This window comes from Monodelphis domestica, chromosome 1 (genome assembly GCF_027887165.1).
Source record: "Monodelphis domestica isolate mMonDom1 chromosome 1, mMonDom1.pri, whole genome shotgun sequence".
Lineage (NCBI taxonomy): Eukaryota > Metazoa > Chordata > Mammalia > Didelphimorphia > Didelphidae > Monodelphis > Monodelphis domestica.
The window spans coordinates 52,373,050-52,392,383 of NC_077227.1; the positions used below are offsets into that span (position 1 = coordinate 52,373,050).

At 40.7% G+C, this 19,334-nt stretch overlaps 1 protein-coding gene across 2 annotated transcripts in view; it reads left to right on the forward strand.

Annotated features, from left to right (window-relative positions):
- Positions 1-19,334, forward strand: part of CDH23 (cadherin related 23) — a 655,553-nt gene that overhangs the window by 149,029 nt on the left and 487,190 nt on the right. For both annotated transcript variants that reach the window (XM_056799300.1, XM_056799301.1), the window contains exons 4-6: positions 12,661-12,803; positions 13,655-13,702; positions 13,967-14,059. In XM_056799300.1, coding sequence (XP_056655278.1) covers positions 12,661-12,803; positions 13,655-13,702; positions 13,967-14,059 — 284 coding nt within the window. The remainder of the gene's footprint in view (positions 1-12,660; positions 12,804-13,654; positions 13,703-13,966; positions 14,060-19,334) is intronic.

Consider the following 19,334-nt stretch of genomic DNA (forward strand, 5'->3'; position numbering starts at 1 on the left):
TGCATCCTCTTTACCCAGCACAGTGCCTGACACTCAGCAGGTACTTAATGAATGATTCATGGATTGAAAACTTTGCGGATTGATTGTCCCTCTTAGCTAGTTGTAGTCCCTGTTCCTTTGGCTCATTTGACCATTATACTGAGTCCTTTGCACCAGAAGCCCCCCTCAAGGACTCCTGGTTGAAGGAGACAAATATGAACCAGCCAAATGTGCAGGCAGTCCTGGCTTCTCTGCAACCTGTCTCTGGGTGACCTTGATAACTTCTTGCTCATTCTTTCTGAACATCCACAGCAAAAAGCAAGGGACAGTCAGCAGCATCTAGAATGAGTAGCTTTAGTGGTTTTGTTGGTTTCTCTTTTCATTTTGCAGGAGGAAGTTGGAGGTGAGAAAAATGTCAGTGTGATTAGAAGATGGATTACAGAGACTCCTTGCCAGGTTCAGAACAGCACCTCAGTCTCCAGATCAGTGAAACGTAGGGGTTTACGTTGTCTTCGTTCACTGAGGCCATTCATTGCCTTTAATAAAGAAAAAGAAAAAAGAAATGTCTCTTCTTTCTAAAGAATCTTCGGTATTAAACACGTCTCTAAAAGATGTATTTAATACATCCTTATGTGTTAATTAGACTTTTCCCTTTGACAGCTAGACTGCATCTGTTTACCCCAAATGAGCCTGAGTGCTGTTTTTCTTCCATCTCTCACAGAGGGTAATTATTTATTGTTTGCTGACTGTTGACAAGTGTATGGAGAACTGGAGAGATAATGTAGGGAGGAGGTAAGAAGGAAAAGGTCCCTACCCCAGGGGCTTCAACTCTAAGTCAGACCAAATGAGCCATCTATCAACAATGGCTCCTGGGGTAATACTCCTTGTAGGAACTCAGTTTATGTTGGGAGCTTGTGTGCTGCTAAAGATGGTACTGTATCTGAAACTGCAAGAGTGGGTTCTAGTCCTGCCTAGACCACGCCTTCCCAGCAGGGCCACCTAGCTGTGAGGATGAAGACTTCATGAGCTGGTTGGTCAACTCATCACTATTGACTGGGAATTAAGGTGGAGAAGAGGAATTCTGTATGGTTTCTCTGGGAAGTTAAGTTCTATTTACTGAGTCCAAGGGATGACTGATGGGGAGAGCAGATGAAGGATTCTCAAGAATGGACAAAAGGAAGATAAGCCTGGGGAGCTATGGCAGCTATTTTGGTCAGTGCCAAGCTCTGAAGAGAGAGGAGAGCAATGCTCTGAACCTTGAGTTGGCACAGGGCAGTTTGGGGAAGGAAATATGATCTGAAGTCAAACTAAGTTCAAGAAGCAGGGCAAATAAATGAGAGGTAAACAAAGACTTGGTTAAAGGAAATAAACCCAGGAAGTGAAATCCAAAAATAAGAGATTACCCATAGAGATCAAGAAACTTGACTTCTATCTAGCTCCCTAGAGACTAATGAAAACTATGGCTCTGGACTGGTGGGAGGCATTAATCTGTCCCTTATCCTATCTATAGAATTCTTCCTTGGGCTTAAGGTGAGGGTGGACCAACCATTGGCCCTGTTAGAACCTTTTATTACCAACCATAGCTTGGTACCATGTAAATCTGGAACTCACTTATTACCAAGGACATTGTTCTGCTTCTGTCTAATGTCAACAACAGAAGTTTGAGAGTGGAGAGGGTGGCTCTGAGGGTCAATAATAATAGGTTTGGAGCCCTGTTGGTTTTTCTGTCTTGGTTTAAGTTTCAGCCCAAATCCCCCTTTCTTCAAGAAACCTTTCTCAGTTCCTCTTAATGCTAGTGCTTTCCTCTGAGATTACCTTCAATTTATCCTGTTTCTGTCTTGTTTGTACAGAGTTGCTTGTATATTGTTTCTCCCTTTAGATAGTGAGGTCCTTGAAGGCAGAGGCTATTTTTTGCCTTTGTTAATATCTGAGTGCTTAGCACAGTGCTTCATATGTAGAAAGTGCCTAATAAATTCTTGTTGACTGTGAGATACTGGTCACATCCTTCTTTAGTCCTGGAATTCTGGGATTGGGAGTCAAGATATCTAGGTTCTCTTCCAGGCTATGTTACTGAGTTGTTGCATGTCTCTTGGCTAGTCTTTCATTCTGGAAAAGGCAAAAGCATCCAGGTATTGAAATCAGAAGCCCTGGCTTTAAATCCCAGGTTGCTAACTATATGATCTAGAAAAAGCTTAGTTCCCTTCTCTGAACTTCATTTTTGTTATCTTTATAAGTGGACAGGGTGGATTAGATAGTCTCAGAAGGACCTTTCCAGCTCAAGTACAGTGTGATCCTGTGACTGGATTTGAGTTCTATAACTTCTGTTTAATAGATGGACAACTTGGGGCAAGTCATTTAAGGGCTCTAACTCTGTTTTCTTCTCTGTAATAGGGAGAGAATATCACTTGAGCTCATGGTTTATAGGGTGATTGTGAAGATCAAGTACATGAATAAAGTTCAACAAGCATTTTCCAGCCCTTTGTAAATGTAGTAGTTCTTCTGCCTCTTCTTTGAGGATGCAGGTTCTACTGCTGCATAATAGTGAGATGGTCATTCTAATTGTTCCTCATTCCTGCTTTCACCAAGAATGCCACTGACATGAAGTCCTTGTTTCTTGACTTTTATACAGTCATGGAATTGGAAATGGCCTTAAAGACCCTATTCAGGAAGCTTCACTATAACAGAAGTATCAAACATGCATACCCTGGGCCACACATAGCCCACACCATTGCTAAATATAGCTCAAACTAGAATAAAATATAGATCTTACCTGATTTTAGTATGTTGTCATATTAATAGGAAAACACACATAAAAATATTTTTAAGTGTGGTTGTTTAGTCAATATGTGGCCCACAGGGAGTATTATATGTGTTTTAGTGGCCTCTTTTTCCATTTGGGTTTGACAACAGTATTGTTCTTCAACATCCTCTTTGTTTGAATACTTATAAATAATGAAGAACTCACTACCTCAAGGGGCAGACTATTTGATTTACTTTTTTAAATCCTTACTTTCTATCTTAGTAACAACTCTGAGACAGAAGGACAATGACTAGGCAAATGATCTTAGGCAAGACACACAACTAGAAAGTGTCTAAGGCCAGATTTAAACTCATGTCCTCCAGACTCCAGGCCAAGCTCTCTATTCACAGAGCCACCTAGCTGCCCTGGTCCATTTTATTTTTAATGCTCTAATTTAAGCTCTAATTATTGTCAAGTTTTTCCTTATTTTGAAACTACTCTGGTTTTTTAACCTCTAGAATATCACAGAATATCTAATAAATTTTCCATTTAATAGACCTGTATTTGAAGTCATCTATTATGTCTCCCCTAGATTTTAACTTGTCTAAGTTTCATATTCTCATTTGCTTCAACCACTGAGGAGCCATTCATGTTTTCAGCATTCTACCTTCCTATGGATATATTTTAGTTGGTTACCATATTTCTTAAAATGCAGCACCCTGATCAAAACACAATGTAGTCTGACCAGGGCAGAGCAGAGTAGGTTTATTACTAATTTTCTTTGTTCCATCATTTTATGTAAACATTTGCTTATGTATATATGGGGTGTGGGTACATACCATATAAAATGGAGTTATGTGCATGGAAGATGCTAGAAACTTTATTTCTGGAAGACCAGATATTTGGTCCTTGTGTTGACATTCCCTGTTGGCCTACCTTGTAGTTGAAAGCAGTATTTTTCCATAGGCTATATAGCTAGAACCATCCATGTCTAAATTCCCTGACTGAACATAGTTGGCCCCTTTTTCTCTGCATTTTCATCTAAGAGTGACAAATCCCTTCACTTACAGCAGAATGTCCATGCATGTATTCGTTTTTCGGTCTCCCATGAGCAGGTCCCCAATATCTCCCATGTGGTAATTAGGTAATCTGAGCATGTTCTCAATGTCATTACCTATGCCATATCTTTCCTACTGAGCTAGTGGACAACAAAAGCCATCTCTTTTACCTTTGCATTCCCCTCATTACCTAGCACTGCACTTTGCATGTAATGGGCTGTCAACAAATGTTGAATGAATGTTTTCTTGAACTTCAACTAATTTGGGTTGGAAAGGCTATCAGTCAGTCTATTGGCGTGCATTTATTAAGCACTTACTGTGTGTCAAGCACTGTGCTAAGTATGGAAGATACAAGGAAAGGCAAAAAAAAATCAAACCCACTATTTCTGTTTTCAAGGAGCTCACATCCATTTGGGTTCCCATTAAGTTTGCATTCACCTAGAATTCCTATTCCTTTTGCACATGAACCACTCTTAAACAAAACTTAACATTTATTCCTACTCAACTTAATCTTCTTAGTTTCCTTTAGAGGCCTCAAGGCCAGGGCTTTTTGGGGGTTTTGTACCTGCCCTACTGCTCACCTTGAACAGAGACACAGGAACGTTATCAAAACCCCTGACTCTTCTTGGGTTCTTGGTCCTAAAGGGCAGTGATATGTAGTTAGGGAGAATTAGACAGGTTTGGCAGTTTCTACCTGCGGTTACTAGCCCTTCCCTCATCCTCTGGCCATTGTTCCTCCCCTGGCCTTTTTGGGCCGAGGACATAGATGGGAGGCGATAGGGGTGCTCTGTGCATCAGGCCACTTTGCTGGTTCATGACAAAGAAAATACTGTCATTCCTCACAATGAACTAGTCTACAATGATATTCTCTGCATCTTCTTTACATCCTTGATCTCTCCTGAAGAAAAACATGGATCTGGTTCTCTCTAAACTATAGAGAAGCCCAGTTCCCAGAATATACATCTTATGTTCCTTTGTTTCTAGCTCCTCCTTGTCTTGGTGGCATAGTTCTTTTTCATTCATTAGAATGTAAACTCTTCAGGGCTAGGACTATCCTTTTGTTTGTCTTTAATCTTTAACACACCACAGAGATTTGTGCAATTTTTTAGAATGGATCTGTGACTTCTTTTATTGGTATAAGGAACTCCTGGAATGGAAATTCCCTCTAATTTGTACCTATTCTTCAAATAATGGCCTTGTGCTATTTTGTTCTTTAGTTATTTTTGATTCATGCCTGACTCTGTGACTCCATTTGGGTTTTCTTGGCAAAGATACAAGTAGTTTGCCATTTCCTTCTTCAGTTCATTTTTCATATGAAGAAATGGAGACAGTTAAGTGACTTGTCTAGGGTCACATACCTTGCAAGTGTCAGACTAGGTTTGAACTCAGTTCTTCCTGACTCCAGTCATGGTCCTCTCACCACTGCTTCACCTCCCTGTCCCATAGCCTTTGAGAAGATGGAGTAGATAGAGAGTAGGGCTTGGAGTTAGGATGAGCCAAGTTCAAGTCTCTCAATTTACAACCATTGACTGTGTGACTCAGGCCAAGTTATTTAATCTCTTAGTCTTTTGTGCATATAAAAATGCAGGTTAGACCATATCACATCTCACCACCACCACCCCACTCATTAAGCTACAGTAACTCCCTATTGTCTCTAGAAACAAAACCAAAATGCTCTGTTAGGCTTGGCGTTCAAAGCCCTTCAAAACCTACCTTCCTCCTACCTTTCCAGTCTTCTTACACCTTACTCCCTGATACATACACTTAGTCTCCTGGCTATCCCACAAAAAAGACACTTCCATCTCTCAGCTCTGGGTATCTTCTCTGGCTGTTTCCTATGCCTGGAATGCTTTTTCCCTCCTGCTCTGCCTACTGATTTCTCTGGCTTCCTCTGAGTCCCAACTAAAATCCCATTTTCTATAGGAAAACTTCACCAATCAGCCCTTGTTCATTCCAATACCTTCCCTTTGTTACTTATTTCCTATCCATCCTCAGTATAGTTTGCTTTGTTTAGATTTGTTTACATGCCGTCTCCCTCCATTAGATTGTAAGTTCTCTGAGGGCAGGGGCTGTCTTTTGTCTCTTTTTGTGTCCACAGAGCTTAGCACAGTAGGTGGCACATAATAGGTGCTTAATCAATGTGTATTGATTGATTGAAATACTTCTTGGATTGAAGTGGACTCCAAGAAGACCTGGATAGTTTCATCCCAGACCTTGCCTGTGGTGCAAATAGTAATGAAAACAATGAAGAATGCAGTCTTTTTCACAAGGAGCAAGATCTTAGAAGTAGATGAGATCTGGCTTCTCCTTCCCATCTCTGTCCAAAATGAGGCTAACCATTGCTATGCTACGAACACATGTTATGGCACTTTAAAGTTTACACAGCTTCTTGCATGTATTACTTCATCTGATCCATACAACAAGCCTGGGAACTACATCGATGCTATGATTATCAGCCCCATTTTACAGTTGAGGAAACTGAGGCTAAGAGAAGTTAAATGATTTACCAAGAAACCAGTACATAATTAAAAGCGGGCAACTCAGGTTGTCCTGATTCCAAGTCCAATACAGCAACTCTTCTCATCTTTGGTCTTGGCCAGTCCTGCCTCTTCTGTGAGGTGTTTGATGGGGTGACTCTCACTTTAGTTTGCAGAAGATGAAGTTGGAAGGAAAGGGCCCTCAGTTGGGATAGCGGTCCTCAATGAGAAAATATTGTTTATAATAGCAGCTTAGATTCATGGACCACTGAGGGTGGGAATGAGACGGGGAGAATCAGAATATACTCATTTCAATGTTTAAAACCAGATTCGGTTGTTTGGGGTTTTGGCGGGAGTGCGTTGGAGATTATTGGTTGTAGAATTCATAACCGTGCTCTCCTTCCTTAATGCAGAGAATGAAGAGTTAATGGTATTTGGCTTCTTTCCCTAGAGCAGCCCTTAGCATTTCTGGTTCTATTATGATATTTATCATACCCTTCCTGTGATCCTGGGAGATGACAGTCTCAGTTCTCTCTCCTGGCCTTCTCTCTCAGATTGGCCTCAAGCTGGGCTTTGTGGATAAAAGGGAGACGTTGGGGGGAAATAGACTAATCAGGCTGAACTAGACAGGGGAGAAGTTCACTTAGTTCTCCTCTGGTGTCTTGGTTTTGACTTGAATCTCAGGGGACAGAGTCCTGAAATTATTAGTCTTAGCTTGCATTTATATGGCATTTTAAAGTTTGTACAACTTCTACATATATTAACTCATCTGATCCTTACAACAACCCTGGTATAGTAGTATAGTAGATGCTATCATTATTAGCCCTAATTTACAGTAGAAGAAACTGAGATTAAGAGAAGTGAAATGATTTATCTAGATAACCAAAACATTATTGAGGTAGGATTAGAACTCAAGTTGTCCTGATTTCAAGTTCAATATATCAACTCTTCACATTTTTAAAATGGATAAAATTAATGCAAACTTCCTACTGACTTGGTGAAACCAAAAAAAAATCAAGAGCATCAAGTTCTCATTGAACTTGACTCAATTGACTCATTGAACATTGAATCAAGACTCATTGAACATACTTCCCTGTATATTCAGATATTAGGATCGTGGATTTAGAATCAAAAAAAGAGACTGAAGAGGCCATCGAATCAAACTTCTTTATTTTACAAGTGAGGAGCTAAAACTAATATGTTAAGTGACTTGCTCAAGAAATAAAGGAGTAGAATAGAACCTTGCGCTTTCAACTCCAAATCCAGTCCCTGGACCCTCCTATTTCTCTATATGTATCCCCAGAGAGCAAGTTAATTTCTCTCTTTTACAAATAAAAACTTTGGATCCCAGAGTACAACATGGTAATCTTACTTTATTGTTTGTCAGTCATTTCTGCCAGGCTGATTCTTTGTGAACCCATTTTCAGTTTTCTTGGCAAAGATACTGGAGTGTTTGCCATTCCTACTCCACCTCATTTTACAGATGAGGAACTGAGGCAAACAGGGTTAAGTGACTTTCCCAGGATTACACAGTAAGTGTCTAAGGCTGAATTTGAACTCAGGAAAATGAGTCTTCCTGAATCCAGGCCTAGTGCTCTTATCCACTGTGTTACCTAGATTTTAAAATAGAAATATAAATGCAAGTAATTTTTAAAAATTTTTATGCTAAATTTTTAAAAAGAGTTTAAAAGGCAGAATCTTCCACTTAGAAAAAGAAGCCCAGAAATCATATGAAGTAATAAGCAAATTGGAAATCAGAATTGACCTGCTAGAAGCCAAGAAAAGCAGAATAGACCAAAATGAAAAGGAAAATCAAAAGATCATAGCTAAAAACCAGTCTTTAAGGACTAGAATTGGGCAATTAGAAGCTAATGATACCACAAGACAGCGAGAATTAATAAAGTAAAATCAAAATAATGAAAAAATAGAAGGAAACATGAACTACCTCATTCAAAAAAACAACTGACCTGAAAAACAGGTACAGGAGAGACAATTTGAGAATCATTTGTCTACCTGAAAACCTGGGGGGGGGGGGACAGAAGCCTTGACATCATATTGCAAGACATTATCCAAGAAAACTGCCCAGATATTCTTGAACAAGGGGGCAAAATAGACACTGAAACAGTCAATAGATCACCCATTAAATCCTCAAAAGACATCCCCAGGAATGTAATTGCCAAATTCAAGAAATTTATTTTTAATTGGAAAATGATCACAGAATTAAAAATAGAATATAGTTCTCATGACTCTCAGAGAACTGTTTGGTCCTAGACTAGGACACTAAACTGTGTCATGGCTAACCTAGAAAAGGAAGAGTAGGAAAAGTCTCTCTGAAGCTTCCAATTGAGACATCAAGGTGGAATTTGATGGAGCCAAAGGACATGGGTTCTGATGTCAATTCTGCTTTCTACAAGAGTGACCTTGGCAAGTCACTTCTTTGTGGGCCTCAGCTTTCTAATTTATAAAATAATGGGGAGGAGGGTGGAAGTGGGAATGGATTCTCTAATAGGTGTCTAAGGTCCTTTCTAGCCCCAAAGCCTCTCTCTCCTCTCCTATTGTAATAAGAAGGAATAACATGAAGAGCGTGCCGGATGGTGGAAAGCCAACCACTTTTCGAGAAGGTAGGGAATATGCTAGCTGGGTAATTGCAGAGCTTCTTGCCTTAAATATAATATTAAAACTGCACCTTTAATTAGTGCACTTAGAAAAGGTCACTAGCAATTACCTGGGAAACAAAGTGGGAATGAGCAAGTAATCGGTTACGCGGAAGCTGAGAAAGACCATTCTGAGAAGCATATAATTGAGGAGAAAATGGATAAAAGTCCAGGAAATTATAGGGTTAGTGACAGCCAATGCTGTAGTGCCCATCCTCACTCCTGTTGCATTTCCTATCTCATTCTTTCCTGCTAGGGGTCTAGATACCAAGTCTTGGAGAGCCATTGTTAAGGACAGCCTTAACTATATATGGCTCTCTATGTATATGTATGAGGACTATGCCTGTGATGCTTCATAGTATCAAGCCATTCCCACAATACAATGCTTCTGTCCCCTCTAATCAATTTAGCTTATTCCCCATTGGCCTTTGGAATTTCCCTACACAGATGCCATATCTGACTCCTTTCCATACCATTAACCAGATGGTGATTTTCTGAGGTTATGATATTAAAAGTATTGTCTGAAATCTAGTTATTTTTATATATTTTAGATAAAAATTTAAAATATTAAAATATTAAATGTTTAGAATGATTAAAAATTTAAATAGATTTTTATAAACCTTAAATCTTATTTTTTTATCTTGTTTTCAATTGTTATTGCTTTTATTTTTTTAAACCCTTATCTTCCATCTTAAAATCAATACTGTGTAAGGGTTAGTCAATGGGAATTAAGTGACTTGCCCAAGCCTGTATAGCAAGGAAGTGTCTGAGGTCATATTTGAATCCATGTTCTCCTATCTCTGAGTCTGGCTCTCAATTTACTGAACTATCTAGCTGGCCCCACCATCTTCTATTTTTAACTCATCTACTTTTTCCAGTTGATGACATTTTCCCCAAGGTCAAGACATCAAACTTGTCTAAAATTATATGCAATATTCCATACCCCATAATCCTCCATTTCTGCACGAAGGCAGGAAAGTGTATTCTCATATGTCTAATTTTGGGGTCAAGCTTGGTCATCATTTCATAGAATTGCATGTTTATAATTTTATTTTGTTGTTTTTATTATTTTAGAGACAACTAGGTACTACAATGGATCTACAATGGATGCTCTCTGTATCTGGAGTCAGGAAATTGTTCAGTCATTTTAGTCATGTCTAATTCTCTCCATTTGGGGTTTTCTGGAGTGATTTTTTATTTTATTCTCTAGTTCATTTTATAGATGAGAAACTGAAGCAAATAGGGAGGGATTAAGTGACATTTTCAGGGATATACAACTAGTAAATGTCTGAGGCTAGATTTGAGCTCAGGAAATTGACTCCTGACTCCAGGCCCAGCACAGCATGACTTAACTGCTCCAAATCAGAAGTCAGGAAGACCTGAATTCAAATCTAACTTCATATATTTGCTAACTATAGTACTTGGGGCAAGTCTTTTATTATCTGTATGCCTCAGCTTTCTTGTATACAAAATGGGGGTAAATAATTACCTAACTCTCAGGGTTATTGTAAGGAAAAAAAATTAGAGAATATTTATTAAATACCTTGTAAACTTTACACCATGCAAATGCTATTGCTTTATTGTCATTTCCATTTAAAATGCTGTATTTTGTGCATATTGTTTTCCTGGTTCTGCTTACTTCATTTTGCATCAGTTCTTAAAAATCTTCCCAGGCTTCTCTGGATTCAGCATATTCATTGTTTTTGATGACAGGAAATATTCGCTCATATTCATCTATTTGCTTAGCCATTCTCCATCAACTGAGATCATTTTAAAGCTCTTAGCATGGTGTCTGTCACATATTAAACACTATATAAATGTTAGTTGTTATTCTTATTTTTTTAAATAACTCCTTGTTAGCAGATACATTATTACTATACATACTTTGGTGCATGGGAAAGCTTTCTTTTTATCATTTAGAATTCACCTTTATACATTTGTTCTCTTCCCATTCCATGTAAACATCTTGAGAATGTCTATTGTGCTACTCTTTGTATTTTCTTCTCCCTAGCACAGTGTCTGGAATACAGCAGGTGCTCAATAAAGGCTTATTAATTGGGCTGTATGTCTAGCAAGAGGATCTCTAGATCAAAGGATGTGAGCATTTGATTCACTGTCTTACTTATTTCATAATACTAAATCTCCCATTTATTGGTTAATATAGAAAAAAATCATTTGCCTTTTTTTGCCAAAAGAATTCCAATTACTTTCATGCTCGTTTTTACCTTGATCTCAACACCTCCCAATAAACTAAACAGGAGAGAGTTGTGGAGAAAGTGGGAGAGAAGATGGTGTTATTTCTTGTTTTTGAGGAAAAACAAAGACCTAGAATAAACATGTAAACAGCCTAATTCAGCTAGGACTTGAGCCTAGGATTAGCAACTCAAAATAGGGTGTACTACCCATTAGGATCTCCTGCTTAATCAGTATTTACACCTAGACGGCTATCAGAACTATGAGAACAGGGAACTTGTCTCTTCTGGAAGCTCTGGAAAGCACCTAGAATGTAATAAATCATTAATCACATAATAAAATCACCACGGGGTCTCTGTGTCCTCCATCTAAAGATTGTAATCAGGGTTTGAAAAGAAGGAAAAGTTTAAGAATCTCTCCAAGAAGAAGAGAGTGCTGCACCAAGGATTTGCTGGTGTGGATGATGGCATTCAGGTTGTGCTTAGAAATCATGAATGCAGACCGAATACTGGCTTGTGATCAGGAGACATCTGGGTTCCAACCTAGACTTGACAGCAGCTAGAGTGCCACCTCAAACAAGTCATCAAACTCTTCCTATACTCAAACTTCTCACTCCTTGTGAAATTGATCTTCCATAAGGATGTTTGACCATGTCACTCTCCCATTCAATAAACACTAGGGTCTCCTTTTTAACACCAGGATAAATAAAACTATCCATATCCTTATCCTTTCCTACCTTCTCACTCTTCTTTTTTAAAACTTCACCTTCCATTTTAGAATCAATGCTATGTGTTGGTTCCAAGGCAGAAGAGCTATAAGGATTAGGCAATGGGAGTTAAGTGACTTGCCAAGGTTTACACAGCTAGGAAGTATCTGAAGCTAGATTTGAACCCATGACTTTCCTTCTCTAGGCCTGACTCTCTATCCACTGAGCCATGTAGCTGCCCTACTTCCCAGTCTTCTTATTCCTTATACTGCTCCCTTCCCCAACATATATTCTGCTTGCCAGTGACATTGGCCTCCTTGCTGTTCATCAAACTAGATATCTCATCTTCTGACTCTTTCCTTATCTCTCTCTCTCAGTCTCTCTCTCTCTCAGTGTCTTTCTCTCTTTCTCTCAGTCTCTCTCTCCCTCTCTCTGTCTCTCTGTCTCTCTGTCTCTCTGTCTCTCTGTCTCACTGGCTCTGGTTCTTTCCCTCCTTCCCTGATTTACTTCAAATCCCAACTAAAACCTTCCCCAGGAAACCTTGCCCAATCCCAATCACTATCTTCTGTGTGATGGCTGTTTGTATATTATCTCCCCCTCTAGACTGGGGGCTCCTTGAGAGCAGGGACCACCTTTTTCTTTTCTTCATGCCCATAGCACCTAGCATAGTTCCTGACACATAGTAGGTACTTAATAAATTCTTGTTGATTGACTGATTCATGAAATGAGACTACTGATTTCTGGACTATCTTCCCCACAGGATTGTTGTGAGGGAATATATATGTGTCAATGATTATTCTGCCCTACTCCTTCCCCACCTAATTCCTTCCTTTTTCCCCTTTTGTTTCTCCAGGGACCTCTGTGACCCAGCTGCTCGCCCGTGACATGGATAATGACCCACTGGTTTTTGGGGTGTCTGGTGAGGAGGCTTCTCGGTTCTTTGCAGTTGAGAGTGACACAGGTGTTGTGTGGCTGAGACAGCCCTTGGATAGAGAGGTATGGCTGTCTCATTACCCAACTCGATTCATCTCATTTTGGAGGGACTGGACAATTTCAGCTCTGCTGACCTAGTTTTTTTCAACTAATGACTCCATTTCCCCAGGCTAGTAATTCCATCTTACCAGATCAGGCCAGATGTCTCCTAAAGAGTTAATAGTTTGGGGGACAGTCAGGTGGCAAAGTGGATAGAGCAACAGGCCTAGAGTCAGAAGATCCTAGATTGAAATCTGATATCAGACACTTTCTAGCTGTGTGACCCTGGGCAAGTCACTTAACTCTAGCCTTTGTCCTTCTGTCCTAGAGTTGTTACTTAAAGCAGAAAGTAGAGTTTTAAAAAAAAAAGTTGATAGTTTTCATTTTTCCTGGAAAATTCCAAAGGAGTGATTAGCCTTTCATTTAGCCCTAAAAAGAGATTTAAGAATGTGAGGGGAGAAAAAAGTCTCTCTTGCCCTTCCTGTCCCCCAACAAAGCAATCTCTAACCCATGTTCATAGCTGATTCCTAGTGGGATGAAAGGTCACTGAACTCTAAACTATATGTACCTCTTCACTCCGACAAACCTGCCTCAGACATAAAGAAAAACCATCTCTTAAGTGGGACTCATGGCTATTATAATGTGATATATATTATATGTGAGAGTATCTACCCTATTTATTCTCTATTGTTTCTTGTTCTCAATATTTCTATGTACAAAACAGTGCTAATTTCTAGGGAGCCCCCTAAAACGTTGAGGGAAGAAAGTGGGCTAGTCTCCTGGGACCATATTGGCATCTTTCTACCCAAATTCATGCCCTCATGTCAGAATTAGCCCTACCATATTTAACTCTTCATTTCTCTTCTCTCTTCCAGACCAAGTCAGAATTCACTGTGGAGTTTTCTGTCAGTGACCACCAGGGGGTAAGTATCCCAAATACCATCTAACCAATGAAGAAAGATTCATAAACTGGAGGGATAGGGGTCCCTAACACTTCCTGGGAGGGAACCTTAGAAATTGAGCTGCTACCTTCTCTTTTTTTCTCATAGATGGGGGTCTATTTAAAGTGTCTTGCAAACCTTGAAATCAATATCCAATAGTTCATAACATTTATTAAGCACCTACTGTATGCCTGGATTTTAGGAGTGGATGTTGACAGTAGGTATTTTGGCTCTTTTTCTTCCTAGGTGATCACAAGGAAAGTGAACATCCAGGTTGGGGATGTGAATGATAATGCTCCCACATTTCACAATCAGCCCTACAGTGTCCGGATCCCTGAGGTAGGAGTTCTGTGTACACAGGAAAGTGATGGAGGGTTGGGAGGGCCAAGAGAGTCACAACTCTCCTCTTGGCCATGCCACAGTCTGGTTTCAATGGCAGTTTTCTATCACTGGCAGGGCAGTGAACAAATGGATAGTCTAGGGGGCAGGGAAAAGGCTTATTGATTCCTGGAGAAACTGGTCTGGACTCACATATCTGATCAAGGTTGAATAACTAGACTTATGGAGTAGAATTTGGTGAGAGAAGGGCCAGGTGTTTCATCCTCTCATTTTGCTTTCTGGGGCATTAGGATTTTCCCAGTGTGGTCTGATAAAGAGTCGAACCCTGAACTAGGCTAGATTGGACACGGATTCTGTTCTTCCTAGCTGTGGCTGAACCCAGCCTCTCACTGAGGAGAAGTGAAGGCATCCTTCTTGGAGGACAGCATTCTCCTTAACCATTCTTTATTTCTTCTCCCCAGGGACTCATGAGGCTAGTCCTGTCGTTGTTGGACTTTTGACCCTTTGGGGCAGAATATGAGTGGCTGAGTTTGCAGAATTGTATGTGTATGGAGTCAAGTAATCTCTAGTGACTTGAGAAGTACAAGTTATAATATTACAAATGCCTCATTAATAAAATGACCCAATGAGACTTCAATCTATCACTTTCCCTCTCCCTGGTGTGCAGGGACAACTTTACATCCTTAGCAAAAATGGGTTTCAAAGATATCCTTAAGATGGATAGGGAGAGAGGTATTACTATCTCTAATATCAACTTTTAGGTTTAAAAGAGAATTGGAAGGGCAGCTAGGGCACTCAGTTGATAAAGAGCCAGGTCTAAAGATGGGAGGTCCTGGGTTCAAATATGACCTCAGACACTTCCTAGCTGTGTGACCCTGGGCAAGGCACTTAAACCCTATTGCCTAGCCTTTACAGCTTTTCTGCCTTGGAACCAATACTGAGTGCCGATTCTAAGATGGAAGGTAAGGATTTAAGAAAGAAAGAAAGAAAGAAAGAAAGAAAGAAAGAAAGAAAGAAAGAAAGAAAGAAAGAAAGAAAGAAAGAAGGAAAGAATTAGTATGAATGGTAAATAGAGTACAGGACTTGGAATCACAAAGACCAAAGTTCAAATCCCACCTCACCTCCAGGTCATTTAACCTTTCTGTGTGTCAGTTGACTCCAAGTGTGCTGATATGGTCTACACATTTTTGTTATGATCTCAACTGAACCCTTACTGCTGCATGCCAGGGTGTTTCCTGGTTGATCATCACACGCTCCTCAGCCTCTATTCTAGCCCTTTTCTTCTCCTCTAAAATCATCTTTTTACTCCCTTTCTTTTAGTAGATCTCAATTCACACTCACTGAACTGGGAGGATAATGGTACTATTCCTTAAGCTCTTTCTTTTCATCTTTCTACTGGACACCATTTTGTCATCCTCCCCCACCCCATAACTCAATCCTTTTTTAGTTCTAGTGTCAGAAGAAGAAATGACACTAACCACTTTACTTATACCTTTGATCACATCCTTTACAACCATCTCCAAGAGCTTTTCCTTTCAATTATTCCATCTCTTTCTTTAATTTTCAAACTCACTTATCTACTGATTCCTTTGCTATTGCTTAAATCATGTCCAAATTTCTAGCATCCTTAAACCAAAACCAAAACTCCCAACAAACCCACTTCTATCATTCCTTCATCTTGTCTCCTTTTCACAATCAGAAGGCCCCCCAAATTATCTTTATTTATTTTCTCCACTTCCTTTTCTTCCCCTTACAGTCTGACTTCCAATATCATTTGTCAACTGCAGTTACTCTCTCCAAAAGTACAAAAGTGATCCTGTTATTCCCAATTCCTTTGACCTCTCATTCCTCATCCATCTTTACCTCTGCAGACTTTGATATGGCTGACCACTCTGTGCTCCTAGATACTCACTTTTCTGGGTTGTCCTAAGCACTATTTTCTCAGTTTTCCTCCTTGTGGTTGCTCCATTCTCATCACACGTATCCTACTGTGTGTGTGTGTGTGTGTGTGTGTGTGTGTGTGTGTGTGTAGGGGTACCCAGGTCTTTGGACTGGGCCCTCTTTTCTTCTTTCTTTATAGTATCCAATCTCAAGGGCTTAACTAAGAACTTTATGCAGGCAACTCCCAGATCCATCTCGTATGTCTCTCCTGGATTTTAATCCTGCATTATCAACTTCTAGACATCATAGTGGATAGAAGCACTGGTTGTGGTCAGGAAGACTCATCTTCCCAAATTCATATCTGGTGGCAGATACATACCAACTGAATGACCCTGGGCAAGCTACTTCCTTTTGGCCTCAGTTTCTTCATCTGTAAAATGAGCTGAAGAGGGAAAGCCAAGAAAAGCCAAAAAGGGGTCACAATACTAAACAACAGCAACAAAAACCACCTGATAGAAATAGCAACATAAGACAATGATCTCAAATGTACCCAAGGATTTGGCATTTTCTTGATGTGGGAGTTTCCACCAGCAATACTGATTGCAGCCCATCTCTTCCTACCAGGGCTTTGTACTGTTTGTCCATGCCTGCCCATAAGCTTGTCAGACAAGAAATTCCCAATGGGCCAGGGGCTGGCCTCACTTTCCCTTGATGTCATGAAGATGCTGGTGACTCACATGGACTTTTTGTTTGCTATCTCTTGCTCTAGTCATTACAGTAATACTCAATATTGTTTTATACCTACCGTAATTTTATATATAGCCTATATAATAATAATATTAATAATAACTAATCTAGTTATTTAAGGTTTACGAAGGAGTGAATTTTGTATCTATTATACCTAGATCCTCCATCACAGCACTCTAAAGTAGACAGGACAGGTGTTGTTATCTCAGTTATTAAAGTGAATAAATTGAGAACTAGAGGAGTAACCTGACTTGTCCAGGGTCACCTAACCCATAAGTGGCAAAGATGATAATAACAAAAGCTAACCTTTCTATCATCCTTTGTGGTTTGCATGTAGGATATCTCATTTGATTGAATTGTTACAACAACTATGGGCAATAGGTGCTATTATTATTATCCCCATTTTATAGATGAGGACGATGAAGAGAAGTTAAATGATTTGCCCAGAGACACAGAGCTTCTAAGTGTCTAAAGCAGGATTGGAATTCAGGTCTTTATGACTCCCAAGTCCAGAGCATTATACACTGTGCCATCTAACATCTTTGTATAATCCTCGATCTAGACCCCAAAGGGACCCTAGAGATCATTCAGTCCAGTCCCCTCATTTAGCAAAGGTCCCAAAGGTTTAAGTGACTCATCCGCTGTTAACACAGCTAGCAATGGGAGAGCTGGGATTCAAGCTCAGGGACTGCAACTTCAGTTTGTACCTGGGTTTTCTTATTCCAGATCCAGAGGTGTCCACAACCTCCTCCAACACGGACAGGCTCCCACCCAGCCCAGACTCCTCCCCAAACACACACACACACACACACACACACACACACACACACAATGTCAAGTGGATGGTACAAACCTCAGTTCAGAGTATGGGAAGATTAGTGCTAAGGGGTCCACTTGGGGGGGGGTGGGATTGAAGAGTGGAAGAGAGGAAGGAGAGTACATTCCAGGTAAAAGAAGAGCACGATCCTAGGTGCAGAGGGACACCCATGCATGGCCCATGCGTTGTGTGACTGCAGCCAAGGAGGGACTGTGCTGGGAGATAAGATCCGAGACACTGGCTGGGGCCACGATGTTCTGGTCCGAGTTTATGTTTCCAAAGGCAGAGTCAAGCTGAACTAATTGTTGTTATTTTATCTCACTCTGCTCTCTTTACTTCTGCGAATATCATTGTCATCCCCTTTGTACCTAGAACAGACTCATCTATTTTCTCCTCTCTCCCACCTCCACGACCACTTCCCCTCCACTGCCCCAGTCTCGGTTCCATCCTTTGTCATCACCTCCTATCACTGACAACCTTTTCCTCAGGTGCCACTTCCTCCAAGATGCCTTCCATAATTCCCCTCTTTTCCCAAGAGTAGAGGTCTCAGTCTCTATACTTGGTAACTCGAGCTCTCCCTAGACGAGCCTGGTTATTTCATTTACTTTCTTCTCTATCCTGATTCCCTTCTGACTCTATGGATCCTGCCCTGTGCCTCAAACTACAAAAGAAACTTGCCCCAAGCCCCATAATTTTTCCTTATTACAGCAAGAGGGAGGGGAGGGGGAAGATGGGGAGATGTCCCAGCAAGTAGGGTGCTGGTGGCAGTCCTTCTCTAGGATACAGGGTCAAAAATACAATCTTAAAATCCTGTGCTTGGGAGAATTTCAGAACTTCTTACTTCAGCTGTTTGCCTTAGACTTCCCCCAGAATGCCCTAGATTGCAGCTTCATTCTGGGTGCCCTCGCCTGTTTGGAAGTCACCCTAATTTAATTAAAGGTCTCCATGTGCCAGCCTGCAACCCCAACCCCTGCTCTTTTAACCAAGGACACTGATGAGAGTTAATGAGCCACAAACACATTTCTTAGCTGGCATCCTGGCAGATCTGGCTGGCCCTCTGTTGGGTAGGCACTCTTCCCATGGTGGAGGGCAACAAAGAGCCTGGGGGTGATGGGAAATGAAAGTGGGGAGGAAGGCATCAGACTAAACCCCTTCCTAGACTCTTAGACCAGAAAATCAAGTCCTTTACATTGCTGTGGGCAATCTCTCCCCTGCATCTCATCAGATCCAACAGCTCAAAGTAGAAGGGACTTTAGAGGCCATCTTTTGTGCCTCCAACTCTTTATTTTTACGTTTGGGGAAATTGAGGCCCAGAGGGGCCTGAGTACTGATAGAAATGGGATTATAGTCCCAGTTCCCTGACTCTAAACCCAACTGCCTCTAGTCTCCACAGTCCTGTTCCTCCCTCCTTTGTCCTGATAGATTTCTGGAGGGTCCAGCATCATCATCAGGACCTCTACCCCTTCTCCTTGTGCAATTAAAATGATTTCACATTGAGTAGGCTGATGGGAGAGGGGCATCTGGTGAATAGCAGCGCCTGGCTCTATGAGGCAAGAATTCCTGGATTCTAGACACTCTGTGATACCTAATGCACTTTGGTGCCTTGGCCAGTCACTTAAGGGAAACTAAGGCTCTTGGCAAAAGAAGGTTGAAAATGACCTTCCCCCCTGCTCATCTGATAAAGAAAGAGGCAGGGTTAAATGAGATAGATCTGTGACACTTAATCCTCAGGAGGAGGGAGCCAAGTTAAAGGACATATTGTTTATTTCTTCAAGTACTCTTGGGGTGGCTTTTGCCCGCCTGACATCTGATTCCTCTGTTACTGTTGGA